This window comes from Tetrao urogallus (assembly GCF_951394365.1).
Source record: "Tetrao urogallus genome assembly, chromosome: 6".
In the NCBI taxonomy this organism is placed as follows: Eukaryota; Metazoa; Chordata; class Aves; order Galliformes; family Phasianidae; genus Tetrao; species Tetrao urogallus.
The window spans coordinates 15,510,043-15,531,107 of record NC_136819.1 but is presented as its reverse complement, the minus strand read 5'-3'; the positions used below and the strand labels follow the sequence as shown (position 1 = coordinate 15,531,107).

General features: G+C 40.1%; 1 protein-coding gene across 1 annotated transcript in view; it reads left to right on the top strand.

Annotated features, from left to right (window-relative positions):
- TSPAN4 (tetraspanin 4) overlaps positions 1-21,065 on the top strand; it is a gene marked incomplete at both ends in the record, with an annotated part of 177,510 nt that overhangs the window by 132,389 nt on the left and 24,056 nt on the right. Inside the window, one exon of the mRNA XM_079537627.1 lies at positions 886-960. Coding sequence (XP_079393753.1) covers positions 886-960 — 75 coding nt within the window. The remainder of the gene's footprint in view (positions 1-885; positions 961-21,065) is intronic.

Sequence of the window (21,065 nt, the reverse complement as noted above, 5' to 3'; positions counted from 1 at the left end):
CAAAATCACTCTCGCTTCCTCACCTGCAAAACTTTCATCTGCAGCTTAGGCAAGGTTTGTTCTAGTTTGTGCAACTGCTGTTTTGCTGCTGCTATAGACCCATGCAGGTTCTTAGCAAAACGCACAGGTGTATTTTTTTCAGAGGTGTTGTGCGTTGCCTGGAGTTTGTCCCACTAAAGTATATCAGAGCTGAGGGCTTCCCGAAATCCCTGTGTGAAAGATTTCTTTTATCTACTCCCTTGAGCTTTGAAATGCTGGGTTTTACACAGTTCCACAGGAACTCCAAAGGAGAAAAAGATACAGACCAGCGTTATGTTGGTGTCTTAAGAACAGATCAGCTCTTTTCAGTTGAAAGCTATGGGTAGTCTGCGTAGCTATCTGGAATTGCTTTTAAAGCTAACTTGATGTGTAAGTTTTTGGGTTGCCACTCAACCCGCAGTTCCCTTTGAAAAGGGCTATGACTTCATGGTTTATGAACCAAGATACCTTCTCTAGCAGTGGGAAGCCTAAACTGTGGTTTTTGGTGAAATCTTGTTAATTGAAGAGATCTGATAGCAAAAATAAATTAAGCTTAGTCTAGGAAGTGCTGCTGGGGGGGACAGATCTATGTGGGTTTTTATGCTCTTCTGCTGATGTCAGTGACAGAAATGAGCCATGCATACATGGTTAGAGGTGTATTTCTGACTAGTTGTTTACCTGCTTTTGTGATTATTGCATGTTGCGTGCCCTCTGCTCTGCTGTAAGCAGCTTTGCATTCTGCTGTCTGACTCCCACTCCCCTTTTTGCATGGTCTGCTGAATGTACTTACTGTGCATCCAGAAAAAGCTGAGATAGATGTTGATTGTTTTTGCTTTTTTTTTTTTTTTCCCCTTCTTCTCTTGACAGTTTTTTATCATGCTGTTAATTATATTTCTGTTGGAGCTCACTGTTGTGATTCTGTTCTTCGTCTACACAGACAAGGTAAGTCAGATTCTTCATTTTTCTTTCCCCTTCAGCAAAATTTTATGCCCCTTTTCCCTATAAATAAATCATGAAGCACTTGGCTTGGTATGCACGTCATGCTTCTGTCTTCCTTGAGACACCTCTCTCAGAATGCATAAACAGCCTTACAGGACTGGGCTCTCTTGCTTGCTCGTGTGTACAACTCAAGGTCACAGACATTGCCAAGTGCCTGTACCATTTAAAAATAAATTTTTTAAAAAAAGGAAAAACCAGCAAACATGCAACAAAGCATATGAGGCTTACTAGGAACATGTGGGCAGAGCCATCAGACAGGATTCTTAAAAATGTAGAATGTTTGCAATTTAAGAGCCGTATTAATATTATATCAATGGAAGCCTCATTGGCTGAAGCACACAGTTCATTATCTTTTCAAGTTGCTCCTTGTAAGACCTGTAGAAGCCTATAAATGGATAAAATTTAGTAAACTCAGCTTTTGTTTGCAATTTCAAATTTGACTTATGTTTGACTTCTGTTCCTGCACTTGTTATTTCTCTGCAAGGGCAAGATTTACTTATCCATATCATCTTTGAATGAACCCCAAATCAAGTGAAAGCGTGCAATTATGCATAACTTGCCTATTCAATCAAAATGATGTAACGAAGTCTCTTACAACTGATGATTACTAAGGGAAAACTGTAGGGTAGGTGGCAAAAATTTGCCATGAACAGTCATCAGATACATGACCAATAAGCAGTTTCGGTTTTTGTTTTTTTTTTTAATGAAAAAACATTTGTATGTCTTACATATGGTATAAATAAGTACAATGAAGATTAATAGTAGATCTAGATTTAGTGGATCTATTGTGTTTAAAGATAATGTGGACAGGCAGTGGATAAGACTGCAACGTTACTTTCTAGAAAGGCTCCAAATTATTCAATTAATGAACACTGAATGATTGTCAGGTGCACTTCTGAAGGATTGAGAAGGACTAGGTTGTTGGATGGCGTGTTGTAGCTGAGACTTGGAATTAACTTGCAAGGTAATTAAAATAGAAAGGGCAATTTAAATTCCTTGTATGTGTTATTGGATTCTGAATTACTTGTAGCCTCTTGGGAGAAAGATCTACACGTCATAGATGACAACTTAATGAAGGCATCTACTTAATATGCAATAGGCCTCCAAAAACCAAATACAACAGTTGGTAAAGGAATCAGAAAATATTATCATGTCATTGTTGAAATTTAAGGACTTGCCTCCCTGTTAATTTGGGATTGAGTTTTGTTTTCTTCATTTCAGTGAAGGAAAACAAATGATTAGAAGCAACAGACAGTTGGGAGAAGGATTATGGAGGGGTTATGGAGACAGTCCTGATTCAGTTTGATAAAGGAAAGATGTCATATTCTTAAGAGATCCTAAGAGGAAAAAATGATAGCAATTTCTAAAATATTGATATATCACAGGCCTGTCTTGAACTTGAAAATATAGAATCATAATTCTATAATTAGAATTATAGAATATAAATATAAAATCATAAAATAAATATAGAATTATAATTTTCTATATACAAAGAAGATATGTTTAAAAGACGAGTGTTTCTGATATTCTGCATCACCATATCGTAAAATTCCCTGTCATTGGCAGTTACTGAGGCTGATATGATGATATGGGTATAGAGATGATTAAGGTATAGTAATTAAAAGAAAATATTCATAACGCAATCAATGCCATTACGTTGACACGTTTCTCATGGAGTGTGCTGGTCATCTTTCAGAGGTAAAAATAATGAAAGTGTGAGGAGGGATTCCCTCCTTGCTTCAGACCTGTTGGTTTATAGCACCCCTATCTACGTTCTTGGTAAGTATATCAAGACATTAAACCTCTTTCCAGGTCATCAACTGTAGGTTGATGCAGGAGGTGCAGTACAGATTTCTGCAAGTTCAAAAATGGTTCTAAAATATGAACTCTGGTTCAAGTTCAGGTTTACTGTGTTAAGAAATTGCTTCAGTCTGTGTCTTGCGGATGATCAAATGGGGAGACTTTAAATACATGATTTTATGTTGGGGAAATTAGTGGTTTGTGTCTGTGTTACGCTTGCAGTCCTGCCTATTAAAAAAAAAAAAAAGCCTACAACTGATATTTTCTTACAGCATGCTTTCAGTTGTGTGCCAGCTATGCTAATGTGAAGAACAGCATTGCCATGTGCACTCATACAGGTAGTGCAGTGAGCCAAGACAGGTGTGCCACAGTTACTAAGTTAATGTGGTTCCTTGGAAGATCAGTGAAGGAACAATCTGTGCTAACACCCACACATCAGGAGAAGCTATTACCAACTTTGCATACAGAAGCAGAATGTGACTGCAGGTTAAGTCTTTGAGGCCTCCTTTATCATGTATGTATATTTATGTGGTTTTATACATATATATACTTACGTATGCACGTGAACAGCATTTTTTTCAATTACTTGGAAGTATAGTAGGAGTGTATGTGCATGTGAAATTCTTCCCAGGGCAAAATGGTGTCCAATTATTTTTTTCTGTTACCAGGCTTAGAGTTGATTGGATAATGGATTTCCTGGCAGTTTCTGTTTACTTCTACTTTGTTAAATGGATGCTTCACTCGTTTTACAGTTTTATCAGCCCTCCCTGCTTGAAACAGGGCAGTGTTATTTCCTTAACTTTGGTGAAGAAGCAGGGCTGAGAGGGCTGCCCAAGCTTGCAAGCAGCTGGGGCTGATCTTAAATGTAAAGCTCTTGCTGTCTTGGCTGAAAGAAGCCAAGAGTCTGAGCTGTGCCAGCGGTGTGGCTGGCATTGTAGCTACCTTAAAAATACTTTGCCAGTGCCCTTTTTGTTCCTTCTTCTGCAAAATGGCCACAGTGGCAAGCCAGGTCCAGTACTGAGATATCTGCTGCAGCACAAGTACGCATCCAAGCACGTACAGATGCAATGCATCTGTATCCACCGCTGGGACTACTGATTTAGTAGTGTGTTCATTATTAAAAAGCATCAAGACAAAAGTTCTTTACAGCTTTTGGCACAGTACTTTTATTCTTTTGTTGTGGGAGAGCATGCAGCTGTGGAGATGGACAGGCCTGGCTGCTGGATTTGGGGCAGCCTGCACTGACCTCTCACTCCCAGAGACTTGGCAGCAGCCCCTCAGCTTTTAAGCTGCAGTCTTGCTCCTGTGCCCCACAACGTTATCTTTCCTTTTTGTGATGGAGAAATGTTTGTCTTGACCTCGTGAGATAAATAGTGCCCTGGACTTTACAACTCTTTCTCTAAGCTGTCTATGTGGTGCGATGTTATAAAGAGAGAAGGGCTTGGAGAAGTAGCTCAACAATGCTTAATGGAGGATGTAAAAGAAACTCCTTGCTTCTCGGGGCTGCACTGTGTGACTCCTTGGCAGGGAGCGCTGAGTTCAAGCCTGGTTAATGCTTCTCTTTTCCATCCTACCTGATTACACTGGTTATAAATCCTTTGAGTTCTGCAGAAGTGAAACGTTGACTGTGGGGGAAGAGGGTGAGGAAACACATTCCTATGGAGAACGGGTGTCAGGAGAAATACATAGCATTTCTGTTTTGTCCTGGCAGAAATATCAGCCTGAAATATATGGGTCTGGAAGGGAGTTGTTGTGATTATAATTGTCAATCTTAAGCACTGTTTTTTAAGGCTAAATAGATGTGCCCCCATTTGAGGTATTCCTGTGATATTACCAGAGTCATGAGAATGGCTACCTAACTATAGCTTGAATTTCCTCTCTGATATATATTATTTTGATTCAATTGATACAGAGAAACATTTTATATTTTATACGCTTAATAATTAATTGTTAATTGTTTCTGCGTGAGGGCCTTTCTGTATTTATAAGTGATCCATGGAGTTCTGTTAGGGGTAACCTTAATTATATTGTGATAAAGAGAAAACATCTGTGCCCTATTCTGACAGAGGCTGGATATTCCTTGTATTTTTCAACACCAAATTGGACCCTGCTAAAATATAAACTATGCTAGGAAAATACATGGTCTTGTACCAGTTCTAAGTTGTATACTGCATCTGTGTTGAGAGACTGTCTTTATTGTTGCTGTGATGGTTCTCCTGGAGGTTCAGAAAAAAACAAGTCCATATTTACTTTTTTTTGCAGCCATAGTGGATGATTTTTTTCAGTACTTTTGTTTGTTCAGATGTCTTCATTTTGTCAGATTTATGGACAGAGCTATGGTGCTGCAAGTTAATGCCCACAAATGGGAGAAAAACATTTGTTTTCTGTGGCACAGTGAATCATAATGAGTACATGTTTTAGTTTTTACTGCTCTCTTACTGAAATATGATTGATGTGTAGATTATTTTGTTTCTTGTTTTGCTTCTCAAAACATTTTACTAATGATTGTAACTTCTTATAGATGTTTTGCCTGGTCCCATACAGATTACAAGCAGCAGACTGTAGAGGAATGTAGCGGGTATGGTTTCAAGTATAGCTCAGCCTTCACCACCTCCTTTGCATTTGGCTTCCCGTTCCTAGCCAGTCTGGCAGGCCTGTCAGGCAAACCCATGAAAGAGGCAGATCTGATTGAAGATGGAGTACTGGAGGCTGAAGTGAAGGGCCAGATCACCCCAACTGTGTGTGCAGTTTCCGGATGGTCTTAAGTTAGTGGAAGAAAACACTTTGGGAAGTGCTGCAAAACTACTGGGGGCGGTCACTCTGCACTGCTCATCAGTCAGATGATCCTACCTTTCCTACCAGGGTTTCATGATCATTTAATTAGCTTGTGCCATTGCATTGGCATGTGTTAAACTTCTTACATCGCTCAAAACTTTCAACAGTAAGAAATATTGGCTGCCTGTATCTTCCTCCTGCCTCAGTGAACAGAGCTATTCTGCCAGGCAAGGCTGGAAAAATTGCAGAAGAGTATCAGTGTGGGCAGTGTCTTGGTTTGTTGGTGTGCAGGAAGGTCTTGAGGTAACAAGGCTGTTTTTAACTCTGGGGTATTTCTGCCAGGATGTGCTGCATTAACATAGGTTTTCAGCCTGGAGAAGACTGAGAGGGGATCTTGTCAGTGCTTATAGATATCTAGAGGGTGCAGGTCTAGTGGATGGGGCCAGGTTCTTTTCAGTGGTGCCCTGCAACCGGGCAAGGAGCAACGGGAACAAAGTGGAACACAGGAAGTTCCATCTGAATATGAGAAAGAACTTCTTTGCTGTGAGGGTGACAGAGCACTGGAACAGGCTGCCCAGGAGGCTTGTGGAGTTTCCTTCTCTGGAGATATTCTAAACCTGCATGGATGCTCTCCTGCAGAACCTGCTGTAAGGAGCCTTCTTAACAGAGTTGGACTGGGGGTTGTACAGAGCTCCCTTCCAACTGTGATTCTGTGATCTGTGTATACAAGATATTTTGAGCAGCTGGTACATTAGCACTTTATTTTTCAGTTAGAGCTCAATTTGTTTTGTGTTTAAAAGAGCTCTCCACACACTGATCAGTTCCTGGCTTGCAGCATCGCTCTGGCAGTGTTCTGAAGTTAGAGTTTTGCATAAGTGCTGACAGAGATAAAATCCACTCCTCTGAGAAGCAGGAATAACATTGCAGGTTGATGTAGAGGAATCTGTAGGTTGTCTCCTGTACTGTGACGCCCTGCAGTTATTGCTTTGTGAAGGTCATGGGTTAGCCCTGGTCGAGTATTTTATTTCTCTAATGCAAACTGGTAATATGTAAAATAAGAAAAGACAGACGTTTCTCTGTGGCTTATTTTACTTGGTAATAAGCTTAATTTTAACTAGTTTATTAGCATTTCAGTACTGGTGTCACACAATAGGGAGTTGCAGAAATTTCATCAAAAGAATTTAATTATAACCAATTCGTTTTGGCTTCTTTTCAGCAGTGCATTCAGGCACGGGTTTAAATCTGTCTCTATTCAGCAGATTACTTAAGTGTGTGCTTAAATCCACATGATTGACTTAATCATATATTGAAGTCTTGTCAAAGTTGATATGTGCCTTTTGTGTTCTTACCTTTCAAAAGAAATCTTGTTAGGGAAAATGCTAACAATAATGAAAAATTCTGAAGATGGTAAAGATGGTGGCCTTTCACTTCATAGGGAGTTTAGTGGAAAATAATGAATGTTTGCTTTAAAGCATCGGTGGCTATCTTTTTGTATTTGTTCTCAAACAGCTTTCCTTTTAGTGTCTTTATCTCCAACACATCAGTTTAACCAATTTTTTTTTTAGGCAGGAGCAAGTGAAGAGAAATTCGTTTGTTTCTGTGTCTGAAAAAAAACACAAATACACCACTGGAAATTCCACAGCTTTGCTAATTCATTTGTAAAAAAAAGCAACAAAGCAAAACAAAACATTGAAAGCGGACCTGCAAACTGCTATTAACAGGGTTGTTGAAGGATAGCAAAGTATTGATGAGAAGAATTAAGTGCATGCTACAAAATAGGTGTTATTTAGGAATGGTAACAGCAGATAAAATGCATTAAGGCTCCCCACTGGGAGCTCTTGATCAGCAGTTGATCAGAGCCTAATTGATTCCTTGAGTAAAGTGCTAGCAAGGGAATGGGCGCCAGGAACGGAAAATCAAACTTTCCTAAATTAAGCTCTGTGCCTAACAGAAATACCCTGCGTAAAGATAGATAATGCATGGCCTGTCAGCTCTTCATGCCTCATGTATTCCTACTGTGGTTGAGTTCAGAAATGAAGACTGTAGGTGTCTCATCCTAGTCAGAATGGATTTTTGTTCATAGTGCAGTGAGTATAATATTGCTCATATTGCACTACTGCACACTTTGGAATAGTGCTTTGTCTTGGGAGAAATCCAGTCCTGAACTCCAGCCTGACTGGCTGGGACATTAATTCCCAGAGCTGTGTAGATGAATCACACACCGCTACTGCTGCCGTCATGCCTGGCTTAAAGCCAGCTAGATCTATCTTTTATTTCCTGGCATCACTAAATTCATTTGATAAATATATGGCAATGCATCAGTTAGCATACAACCGAAAGTGATGTTTCTGGGCTTCCTTCTCACTGGTTTGTAATCCCTAATCAGAGATTAGTCTGTGATGTGAGGAGCACATCAGAGAACACCTCTTTGTTGTGGGAGCACTTTTACAAACATTTGTTTCCAGTGCTCATGTCTTAAATTTTAGTTTTCATAGCAGGCAAATTATGAGTGGTGCAGATCTTCAACTGGCCTCTGCCTTGGGATACCTAGCAGTGTATTTAATAATCAGCATTACTGTGTGCACAGCTGTGCATACTTTTTGTCTGGGCATCTTAAAATGTGTTACTGATAGTAAGTAGTTCAGCTCTTCTTCTACTGACTGGCAGAAGTGATGCTGAAAACTGAATCCTTTTTGGGACTGTGGGAAGTGTGGGAAGTGCTAAATACTGTCATATCTTAATATGTGTAAGAGGACCTTGCTATTCTGGAGACTCAGTCTTTACTTAACTCTGCTGTGGTCAAAGAAGTCATTGCGGTGTGTAGAAATGGCCAGGAGAACTCCAGTACATGCCAACTGATCAGCACCGGCTTTAGTGGCATTTGAATCCCTTCTTTGCATCTTCTCTAAATGCTGATATGTGTTTCCTAACATTTTAGGGGGAGGAAAAAAAAAAAAAAAAGAAAAAAAAAAAGGACAGAATAGCAAAAAGAGAAAAAGGTGGTTTAGAAAACTGATAAATTATTAAAATGCGGCTTTAGACATCTAAATACAGGCAACATCAAGTGCAAAGGAATGACTGAGATAGTATATTGAAATAGACAATGCATTTTTTATTCATTCTGTGAACGTTTTTTATGTGTCACTATGTATTTCAGACAACATTAGAAAATGACAGTAAACTAAATGTTTAACATTTTTACATGTACAGAAAGAGAAGGAAAGGTGGCTTTTTGTGTCACCCAATACATGCTGGCCAGGAGCACGCAGCTCGTGTCTAAGACTTGTCAGCTGCAGCTGAAAAACAGTGTTGGAGATAGACCGCTTTATTCATATGACTTGGAGTTGAAGTTCTTCCAAATCCTTCCTTTTAACTCAGTGATGGGATACACAGGATGGCTCCCAGTTGAAATGAGAAAAGACGGATCTGTGGATCAGCAGCTCTAAGTCACTGCTTGTTCAGGGACCTCTTTGGTGGAGTTGTAGCTGAAGTGTATTGACTTGGGGCTGCAGATCACATTCAGATGTTTTAGTTGTTTAAACTCCATGATGTATATGAAGCAGCCACCTTACAGCATAGCTCCACTTATCTGCCCTTCATCTGAAGCATTATGATGGTGTTGTCTTGTTGGCTGATAATTGAGGATTGAATCTGTGAAGATGGAGGAATGAGTCAGTGGTGCTTGTAATTTTGAAATACATGCCGAAATTTACAAAACCCATGTAGTCAATGGTGCATGAGAATTCCTGCCAGTAAAACAGCAACTAAATATAGCTGTAATCATCTTTGATATGGACTACTTATCTTTAATCATTTGTGATCTCTGAATCTTTTTACAAGTGAGCACCAAAGCCGGTGATATTTCTCAAAAGGAAAAGGTTGAGATAGAAGGGAGAGAAGTAGCTTTTGAGCAAAGGGATAAATCTTAACAGGAAGTAGAGAGACAACTGGGCTGAACAGTTTCTGAATGCACACGTTTCCTACTTGAAATTTTGAGTGCTTCTGATAATCTGGGTGATGACAGTATAATACAATTTCTTTACAGTTTCCTGGGATTAGCAGTGTGGAGTAGTAGAATGAGGCATATGCAAGGATTGTTTTAACCTTCTCGCAGTTTTAATCCACTTTATTTTACTGCAGTTATTTAGTGTGCTCTCTTTTGTCCCTTTAAATTGCAGGGAAGGCATCCTTGAGACCAGAGTATCCCTGTATAGGTTCAGTTCCTTCTTCTTGAAACTCGTTCTTCTTCATGTACTCTTCCTTCTGCGTCTAGCTGTCTTTGATATAATTTAGAAATGAGGGTTTTTTTTTCCTGGGTAAGACTGAATTATGACACAAAAATGTAGTTTTGATTTGCTTGCCCTGTCCATTTTGCACATTACTGCTGCAAGCAAGTGATGCTGCTGCTCTGCTACACATTTGTGCCAGCTGCAGCTTGCTGCTCTGAACCACAGGAAGGCAGAACAATACGTGTCATCGGCTTCTGCTGTGCTGATGCTTCCTCTGTTGACAAAGCCCTAACCTCAGCATTTAGGAAACCTTTTCAGAGTTCAGCTTGAAGGGCATGTTAAAGAGCAAACTGGATTGCATGTTATAAATCAGGAAATTATGGAAAAGTAACAAACGGGAAAAGATGCTAAGATCATTTGAAGATATTTAAGAAAAGAACTAAAAAGTGTTTCTATAGAGAATAACAGTGTTGGGAAGTTATGAAGCACGAGAGGAAAAGATTTTGATTCAAAACCATGTGTTTGTTGGATTCATTGTATAAGACATTCAGTTATTCTTTTAAAAATTCAGGACCAAAAGAATTGCAGTAAGACTTGAATTAATCAAAATGATTGAAGCGATATTTAAAAGCTAGGGAAATAATCAACATTTCTTTCTGTACAGTGCACATGCACAAGAAAACATCCCATAGATTTCTTTCAGGTCTACCTTTTCCTTGATGAATAGAGAATGCATTGTAGTTGGCAGAAGAGCAGCTGAATGCATTCAAACAAAGAGAAGCAATGGTTTTTTCAAGGTCAGGTAGCTTGGGGAGAAAAAGAAATTGATTTCCTTTTGGGGACTGTGCAGAAAGGAGGAGTCGAATGTGTTGCGAACCTTGAAGTGTGTTGAGATCAAACTGGTATTTCAGTAGATGTCAGTGGAGTGCCCTTACTGCTACCAGCTCCACTCGTGGCCATTCAGAGGCCAGATGTAACTTCCCATGGCAGGGTTATTCTCAATAGAAACCTGAGTTGTGCTCTCTTTGACACTGATTTATGTACAAATGACAGAGGCAGCTCTTCATGACAACTGCTGTTACCACAGAAGAGCACGGAGCCATGAGGACTGCTTTTTTGATTGTCCAGCATATCTTTTCTTTCTCTGGGCTGCATTCACATCAGTGTCAGTTTTCATGTTCGAGTGTCAGTAAGGGACAATTAGATGAGAAAGATTAGGACTGTGAAATGGCTCTCTGTTGAATATCACAATTCTGCCACATCCATTTTAAGCCATTTGAGGGTTTCATACGGTATCAGCTGTTAGCACAGAATGAGCACACATGTTGCACGCACTTTCTGTATGATGAAGTCTTGGCCCCAGTGAAGTCACTGGGAGCTGTGCGTTTGTTTACTGTGGAACCAAGCTATTATTCTGAATTTTAGAATTTTTGGCATCTTTCTCTGTTGGAGATTGTGCATCACAGTACAATGCTGTGGCAAGTTCTGCATGGCAACTATGTTAGAAAGAGGGTGTTATTCTCTAGCATGATGTTGTCTGAATCTCACAGTGCATTATCTGGGGGATGCTGCTGCCTGCTTAGAATTTGGTTGAACTTTGGCTGCAGAAAAAATGAGCATTTAAAGAGAAATGAAATTAATGAAATCTAACTTCCTGTGGATATTTGTTTCCTAATATCTGCTGTGAAAATTTGGCTTCTCCATCTGCATTCTCAGTGACTGTCCAGCTTTCCCTTGCTATGTTACAGACTTGCAGAATTGTTTAGGTTGGAAAGGATCTCTTGGGATCACGTAGTCCAACAGCCTGCTCAAGCAGAGTCAGCTAGAGTAAGCTGCCCAGGACCATGTCTGGTCAAATGCTGAGTATCTTCACAGATACTCCATAGCCCATCTGTTCATGGATTAGATCACCCTCATAGATTTAAAAAAACAACAACAACCCTCCTACCCCATTCCCCAACCCCCTCCCCCCAAAAACCCCAAAAAACCCCAAAAAAAACACCCACCGAAACAACAAGAAGAAACAAGCACATGAACTCTTTGCATAGGGCCTTATGAAACTAGTTCAATACAAATGAGCAAAACAATATTTTAAACCAGCGTTTTACATGCCATGTATATTTATTTCTGGTCTAGATAGGATGCTGTGCAAAGCCTGTAAGGGGCCCTCAGGAAGTCACCTGTGCTGCAGCTTTCATATTTAAATTTGATTCATCTCATTGATCTTCTTTTTTAAAATAGCGTATTAAATGCAAGGATTCCAATATCACTCTTTCTCAAGATTTTTCCATGTGAACCTTTCTAGAGGTTAATTTATCACAGAAGATCAAGGAGTCCTGTTCTGTACAGATCTTTGTGAAAAGTGGCAGGACCAGGGATTTAGAAACAAAGGTGATGAGGATCTAGAATGGCCTGCTTGAAATTTATTTCTACAGTCACACAATAAGTATTTTTCTCGTCAAAGACTCTGTCTCATTCAGCTTAACGTCACGAATCCACTGTTTAAGTAGCTTGGACTTAACAGGACTTTCCGATCCCTAAAAGCTTTGCAGTGCTCTAGTGACTCTAACCTTTCAAGGGAAGAAGACACTGAAATGTCCCTGCGTGAATTTTATTCCTTCACTTTTTTCCCTGACGCAATTAGTCAGTGGGAATTCTAGGTTGCATGCAGACAACTTGTGTTCTGATTGAACAGAGTTAAGTGGAGTTAAGGAGGCAAGAACGTGACACTTGTTAGAGAGGTGGTCCTTATGCAGTGTCTCGCTGCTCTTTTAAGTGGTTATGAGGGAGTCTGATAAAGAGAAGAAAAATTGATGCTAAAGGAGTATGAGGTTGAGCAGAGGGTTAACTACTTCTTGAATAACAAAAATGTGTCTTTAAGCTAAGAGTGGTTGAGTGTCTCTTCCTTGTTGACCTGCTTTGAAAGAAATTTAAAAAGCTTGAATTTTGACACTTTATGAAAATTAGGCCTGCCAGGATGTGAAGAGAGTGCCCAGAATTCTCTGTCATGTCTGCAGACAGAAGTGGCGCAGAACAGCAGCAGCACTCCTCTGCACTGCCTACCACATCAACACACTTCACAGGGAAGGATTCCTTGGATAAGAATGACTTAGCTTTCTGAGGCTTTACCTCACCTGATGGATCTTCCTTTTCACTTCTTCTCAAGGAAGTTTCCATTTCTGAGCTCTGCAGTCAGCAGCTCAGGCAGCAGGGTTAAGTGGGAGAAAGCAGGAGTTTTGTGGCACTGCTCTTCCCTCAAGGAGCGTAGGCTGCCTGCCCTTCACCTTCCCACATCCCACCTGGATTGAAGGCTGGAGTTGATGCTGAAGGAAATGAATGAAAGTCTCTCTCTCTGCTTTCCCAGAGCTGAGTATCAATACAGCCGGTCCCCAAACTGGGAACATAGCTTCCAGGTCTCATTTTATTGCTAAATATTATACAGACTGTGGCAGAAGGAGCTGCTCGGGATTCCCCTGGAAGCACTTGTTCTCGGGCTGTCCCTCTATCCTAAGGAATGTGGTCTGACACACAAGTAATTTAATGTGATTAAATGTTAGCCCCTTGTGTAGGTTTTGATGAGGGAGATTCTTTGCTTATTCCTCATTAGTCCTGAGTGGGCTCACTCATGAATCCTGTAACCTTGGCAGCAAGAGAACCTCCTTTTGCTTTGCTGTCTGCAAGGAAATGAATTGCACATGCATAGGAATTCATGAGTGCTGAATACTGCAATTAATTTTGTTAAAGTCTCTTTATATATTTAATTAGGGAAGAGGAAGGAAGGAGCAGCTTATCACCGCTTCTAAGTCCGAAGCCACAGATCTTATGCAGCTTTCACTTTGAGATAAAAATGATTCTGTAAGGTATCCCAAACCTCTTTGTTTATTTTATGCATTGTAAGGGTGAGAAATGATGAAGGCAATAATGTAAAGTAGTGTTAACTGCACAATCTGCATGTTAAATTGATCAGCACAGGGAAAAAAAAACATATTAATAGCTTTTTATTACTAGTCTGAAAACTTTATAATGGTATTTATTGGAAAAGAGCTGAAATGTGAATGGCAGGTGATTGTAAATCTCAGGTAAGATGCGATGGCCTAAACGTTGTCTGAAAACGTCTTTTAAAAAGTGGTCCAGGCTTTGAACCTTGTCCATTTTTCCCATTTAATTTCATTTATACGTATTAAGTTGGCAATCGCATTGCAGACGCGAAGTCAGATGTAAAGCTGGATGTATTGGATGTGCAAATCTTCTCTTTTTATGACCAAAGCAGGTGCATGTAAATGTTTCATCAGCACACCCATTAAGCTCCCAGTGGTAAATTTAGCCACAAGCCTTTGAGAGGTGCTTACTTTGCATTTAATTTAGATCTAAAAAAAGAAGTAGCAGAGCTATTTAAAATGCATTACATTCAGCTTATTTAATATTCTTGTTCTCATACATTCTTATTCATTATGTATACATTAAAAATAAATGAGTAAGTCATAGAAACACACACACACCTCAGTGATGAGGGTGGTGGTTCTAAACAGATAAAACTTAGAAACCAGCCAATCGTTTTGGGAACTTTGGCTGAACTTAGGAGTAACCTCCCTACAGTTAGTGACACTGTTCAGGGTCTCTCCCAGGCAGAGCAGCCTCTTTTTATATTGCACCAAACAAGTCATCATTTCCACACTGCCACATCAAATACTAGAACTGTGGGGAGCTGTGGTTCTTTTTCATTTTCTTTCTCTTATCCTTTCCTCATGGCCAGTGCCTGTCAACTTGCAAATTGCAGCATGCTCACACTTGATTGTAGTGGAGGCTTCTTTGCCATGTGCTTACAGGCTTTACAGTGTTAATTCTTGCTGCCAGACAGCCTTACCTTACCCCAGGTAAGAAAGTGCAGGGACTTCAGTTCATCTAGCACTCAGCTCTCTATGATATCACTGCTTTGCACATCAGCAGGAATAGTGTTTTCTTTTCATCCAGAAGTTGCTTACTATGCAAAGTGTCATTTTTATTGCATTGTTCAAAATGGCTGGCCAGAAATTATACTTTCTGGACTGAGAGAGTGATAGAATGATAAATAAAGTATGGTAAATAAAATGGCTTGCTGGAATTAAAATATATTGTTTGCTGGCAAGTTGTACAGAAGGGAATTGGCAACTGTGCCTGAAGGGGATTTTTCTTGGTAGCATTATATACAGGCCAGTGTGCCTCTGAGAAATGTCCTCAAATGCCATTTGTTTGGAAACTAACTGCATATCCAGTTTGGAGTATCTATGTAGTAAGTCCATAAACATCAATCAAAACAGCATCATCTCTCCCTGTTCCAACATGTCCTCAGCCAGAATCACAGGATGCAGCACGGTGAGGGATTAAATTGACACAGACATCTGTGCATCTCTGTTGCATATTACTTGCTTCGGCATGTTTTTATTTATTCCCTTCTTTCTCAGAGGACAAAATTTTGCTGTGCCCCATCCTTACCATTTCTCTGTAAATAGTAAGACGACATTACTTCTGCCCCTTCCTGAGTTCAGCTTGTATCTTCTTGCTCAAGTTTTAGAAGAAAATTTTTACAGTTTTGGAAGCTCTTCTTAAATTGCCGGTTGAGAAAAAAATACTCTTTTCCCCCATCTAATGTATTTTCCACCAAAAAAAGTCTTCTGTGGAGGAAGGGAGCACATTTTTTCCACCCTCATCCCTTCCTATCTTGTTTCATCATGAGTCATGCTCCATTAGAGTCCTAATGTTTCTATCAATAAATGATGGATTTACCAATGGTGATTTAAGTTTAAAATTACTCGTGAAAACTTAATGAAGCCTGCAAATCATGAATTAGATTTCAAAGAAATTGTCTTTGACAGTTAAAAACTACCGGGCCTAAGTAATTTCAAAGGTAACATTTTTCTCTCTGTGGATTATGTATCAGACATACATAGACAAAGCTGGTTCTGTGGGAATTACCTTTCCTGAAGCAAATCCCAGTTTGTCTCTGCAGCAGTAACTTTCTTATAACGGTATATGCGGGGGTGGGTGACATACTGTAAGAGGACAGAATTCAGCTTTGCTGTAGCTTTTGTGAGGGCTGGCCTGGTTCAATCTGTTTCCCATTGGTTTTAATGGTTTAGGACTCTTCCGTTTTCCAGTCCTGCTTTCCAGTCTTTCCAGAAGTGATAACCTGAGGCTCTCTGCCATTGTCTTACATGGGGTTGTATTTTTACAATCCAGAGTGTTCCTCATAGGTTTAAGCCATCCCTCTTGACAATTGCTCTGCCTGTGCAGCAGGGGATGCCTGGTGCTGGTTTGCAGTTTGATGAGGAAGAGAATCCCATTCCTCAAAAGTGTATGTGGGGAATTTGCTGTTGCTTGGGGCATGTTCATTTACATAATTGGATTTGTGAAAGATAATGAGAAGTTTCCTGTCCTAAATTCTGAATATCTAATGCAATATGGAACAGGTTATAAATCTGTCTAAAATAACTGGCAGAAGAACCGTGCTTATCCCACTCATGCCTCACTGCCTTTCTTTTCCTCTAAATCCAGGGAGATAAGAGTAGTCAAGGGCCACGGCATTTAACTCTTTCCTACAGAATGCCTGGGAAACATTTGTAATGTTTTAATACTTGTGCCTATAGGCTATATTTACATTTGGTGACTTTTTCTGACCTTCATGGCAATGGAGTCAGCGTGTTGCTGAATGCTGTCAGTGTCTGGTCTGGTCAATGGGAGCTGAAGTTTTACAGGCTTAAACTAGAGTTTTCTCACAGTAATGTTGTGCATTCTTGAGGTGTCATTTTCATGGAAATTTCCCTTCAAATAATGATCTTCTCCATTTAATTTAGGGTATCTTTTCCATTATCAACATTTACATTGGTTGTTTCAGAAACTGTATTTATTAAGCCCTCACACGATTTTGGTGAAACGGTCAGCTACCAAATATCCAACTCTGTAAGTTTTCTACTATTTTTTCCTAGTCTCAAAAATTTTCCCTTTGTGTCTGCATGAGCTGTTTTAGCGGGAGGAGATTCAATCCTCCCTGATCACTTGTGCTGTCTGCAAAATGTTGTAGGAAGATCTGAGTACAGTAGGTTTAGTAATAGAAACTCAATTCAGTCTTTCCAATTAAGGATTCCAGGATTTATTTACTCCCTGTATGCTGACTGTCATTTTTCATCTGTGAAGCTGTTTTATGCACAACCTAAATGTCTGCTGCTTTGGATTTGTGTGGTTTCAACTAAGTTTCCAGGATTAGCTTGTCTGTGACACACTTATCTGCATGTCAACAAACTGTAAGCCTGACCAGCAATTCTGTTTCATGCAATGTTCAGCATTCTTCCTAGCAGCCTCCAGCTCCAGAACTTGTGACCTTTGGCAGAATGGTTCCCTTATGGTTGTGTGTGTGGATCTGGCTCCAAGGTTGGTTGTTACAAAGCCGTTGTTACTGCCCAGTGATAGCTGATCATGGGGATGTGGCCACTGCAGTTTCAGAACATTTGGAATTCAGTGCCTGATTCAGGGCTTGATGTAACGTTATTGTGGTCATTATCATTTTAGTTGTACTAATCTTAATCTTGGTGCTAATGAGCTCAGAAGCTCTGGTGTCAGTAGTGAGCACTGTCAACTCTCCACTGGAGTGTGTTGTAATTGCCTATATACATATAAGCCTCAAAGCCTTTCTTCCTTCAAATTCACTTTGACTCCTGTGCCATTGATTCCCCAGATTCTCATTCAGTGATTTCTAAGTTTTCTCTTGTCGCAGGTATTACAAACCTTGCTCTTTTGACATAAAGTAGCTTTTAAGAATTGTGGGTATTTTTTTCTTTTTATCCCACTGTGATCAGAGCCCAGTGATGCTGAGTTTCAGCATTGTTGGTTCTCATCATGGTTTTCAAACTCTGGAGGTTCTGAGTGTGATCACAGCCCTGCACAATGCTCAGAAGGGAATTTCCTGCATGTATACTCCAAAGCTAAACTAGATTGGCTGGGAATTTCTTCTAGAATTACATAGTCTTTATGTTTTCTCTGCTGATTAGAAAGGTGTGTGGAACCATTGGCTTTTCTTCCTGGTGGTGGTTGTTGCTAATGATAAGTGCCTTTTGATGCTCAGGTGAAGGCACTGCTTATACAGCCCTGGCTATTTTGCTAGATTCTGAACTGGTTTAAATAGTCTAAATAGCTACAGCATCTGCTAAATAGCCACATCAGCAGCCTGTGGAGCTATGCTACTTTACCTGAGTTGAGAAATGCCTGCATTCAGCATACAAGATTGTTCAGAGTAACATGGAATGTGAGGCAGAATGACAAGGACAGCTGTTGCTTGGGAATTGCATTTTTTTCTTGTTTTGTTTTGTACTTTTTGGCTTTTAATGTTTTAAAAAATGTCCAAGTAAATCATGAGGCCTCAGTGTTTTGTAATAAAACCTTTTTCAATAAAGCTGGAGTGTTGTACACACCCCCATCAAACTACCACATGTCTTCTAAAAGCATCCCAAGAGCTGACAATACTGATAGAAGTACCAGGTTGCTTCTTTGGGCTGATGAATCTCATCTGCGGATTAATCCCAGCCTGCTATTTCTTTAATGCTGCTCAGTGAATACCTTAGTGGTATGGCTTTTTGTTTGTTTTGAGGTGTTTTAGTTGTTGTTGGTGGCTTTTTTTGCATACAAATTGCTCAAAAAATCATTCACTCTGACTCCTTGCTGTTTAACATTTAGGTTGTGCAATTTGTCATACTGGCCGAATAGGGTGTTTTTTTTTTCCTGTGACAGAATGAAGAAAACGTAGTAAAGAAAATGATCGATGGTGAATAATGAATAAACAGCAGAACAAGTCTCAAGCTCATTTTCATTCTTGCTTAAGCTACGTTCCCCAGCATTTATAAACAGTGCTGTGAATTTCCCACAGCCTTTCAGCGCCCTCCAAAAGAATTCAGCGCTCACTTCTGCGTGTATCTGTTCTATTTTCACAACAGCAACACCTGGAGGCCTCCACTGTTGGTTTTAGGCCTGTAGGAGCGGGTAAAGAAAATTGTCATCCCTGCTCCAAACACCTTTGAGTTCCCTAAGACGTTTATTGTTATTGATCCCAGTCTGTCTGCATTAAGTTCAGAAATCAGTATGACAGCATGGCACAGTCTCATCTGACTGAATGGGAGCTTTGGCTGCGTTTCAGGTCACAAATGGCAGGTAGCCTTCCTGCAGCTAATCACAGGGCAGTGTTTTCTGAAATCGCTACTGTTTAGATGATGGAAGTTTTTCAAATAAAAAATTCATGGGATTCAGATGCTTTTGTAGGAGAAAGTGACTGTAGACCTCAAGCACTACTGGTGACTTCGGCAGACATCACAGTTCTGTGGCAGCAAGGGCCCTCACTGCTGTGATTTGTGCTCAGCACAGCCTGCTCTGTGCAGCCTGGGGTTTAAGGCAGATGCCCAGGCGGTGGATGTTAGCTGGGTGTAGGCTGGAGGTGGGCCAAGTGATGTCCCAAGGCAGATCTGGAAGACAGGTGAGGAACAGAGAGCAGGGCAGTGTTACTTCTATTGAAATTAAAGCAGCTGAAATGACTCAGGTCTTTGTAGTGACAAAATATTCACATGGCACTGAGGGATGTGTTTGGTGGGCCTGGGGGGGGTGGGCTGATAGTTGGACTTAGTGATCTTAGAGGTCTTTTCCAACCTTAGTGATTCTATGATTCTATGAATTTGGACCATGTTGTAGCATGGTTTGTGACCCAAAAATCACCGGTGGCCATTTAAAAGAAGCAGTACCCAAGTCTCCAAAATGAGATGTGCTAAGTAGACTGACTTGTTAGATTTCAGCTTTTGTTTCAGGATGGACTCAAAGTAAAGTTCAAGCTGCAAGGCAAAGGTGACATAATCTGGTATGAATAACAGAGTCCCTGTCCTTCGAAAACACTGTAACCTCTGGAAAGGCTGAGAGATTTAATTTAAGATCAGATGGAACTGTTAAGGTCATCTGTGATTCAAAGCACTTCAATCAGTATCGTCACCATGAAACTAATTACATCTGAGTTATAACTTTGCCAAACTCTTGAGCCTTGATTTAAAGACAACTTTGCACCTCACTCCTCATTGTTCCAAAGATAGGGGTTTTTTCCACAGCTAAAATTGTGCTTTTTTTCTATCTTGTGTTTGTCTAGCTTAAACTTCTAACCATGAACTCTCATAATTTAGTAGGTTTTTTTCTGGTGCACTGCTGAGAATTGCTTCCCCTTGTAGATACCTGAAGACTACAATTAGGCTGCTTTTTAACCCTGCTTAGTTTATCCAAAAGCCACTTGAAACAAAGCCTGAGTCTCAGTGATCGGGTTATTCTTATAGGTCTTCTCTGAAATCTTTTCATATTTTCAGTTGGTCTCCCAAAATATGGATATCAGTTCTGCAATGTAGCAATGCCGATACAATTCAACCTTTATGCAGCTTATTCTAAACATACCCTCAGTCCTTTTGCAGATTTCCTGCTTTCCAGAATGCACCTTAAAGACTTGTAGTGTGACTGCTCTTCTTTATTCTCAAATGTCTGTTTTTGCCTTTGGGCTGGGTGAGCCACAGGGCTTCGTAACCAAGCAGTCCAAGTGATCTCAGCAGATTATTTTATGCACATCACATTTTGTGTTATCTACTAAATTCCATTAGCAGTGACTAATTTTTTTTTTCTTTGCCTAGCAGTAAGAAAAATATCAAATAACTTTGGGTGAAGAATCAACTGGATCAATCTCCTATTTTTATTAATGTTCTTTAGCTGCAGATTTACTTCAAAAATACATTGAATGTCACTGCAATGATTTTCCCTTTCACTTATGCCCCCATAAACCTTGAAGCTGTTAGTAAATCTCAGTGAAATTTGAGCTACTTAGAGGTAGTGAGAAGAAGTGAGATGGATAGGAGAAGAGATGTCCTCTGGAAAAAAAAGTTCTGTGTTAGCTCAGCCAGCATTGCTAGACCCCAGAGATTGCAAGGGGGAGGAAGGGAGAGAAGGCAGTTTACAGCTTCACAAAGAGATGGGGGATCAATGCTTTTCTTTTGAAACAAGTCAATCTCCTAATTAGGAAAGAGGGGCTTCTTTGATTTTTAAGATGAAATGTTAGAAGTGTGAGCAATAAGCAGCTGAGAATCATCCCTAGAAGTGTTTTTGAGACCACTGTCATAAGCGGCAGATTTAACCTTTCTCTTCAGCCTACAGTCCTCTGAGGGAGAGCTCACCCCTCTGCCAGGCTGCTTTTGACTAAACCAGATC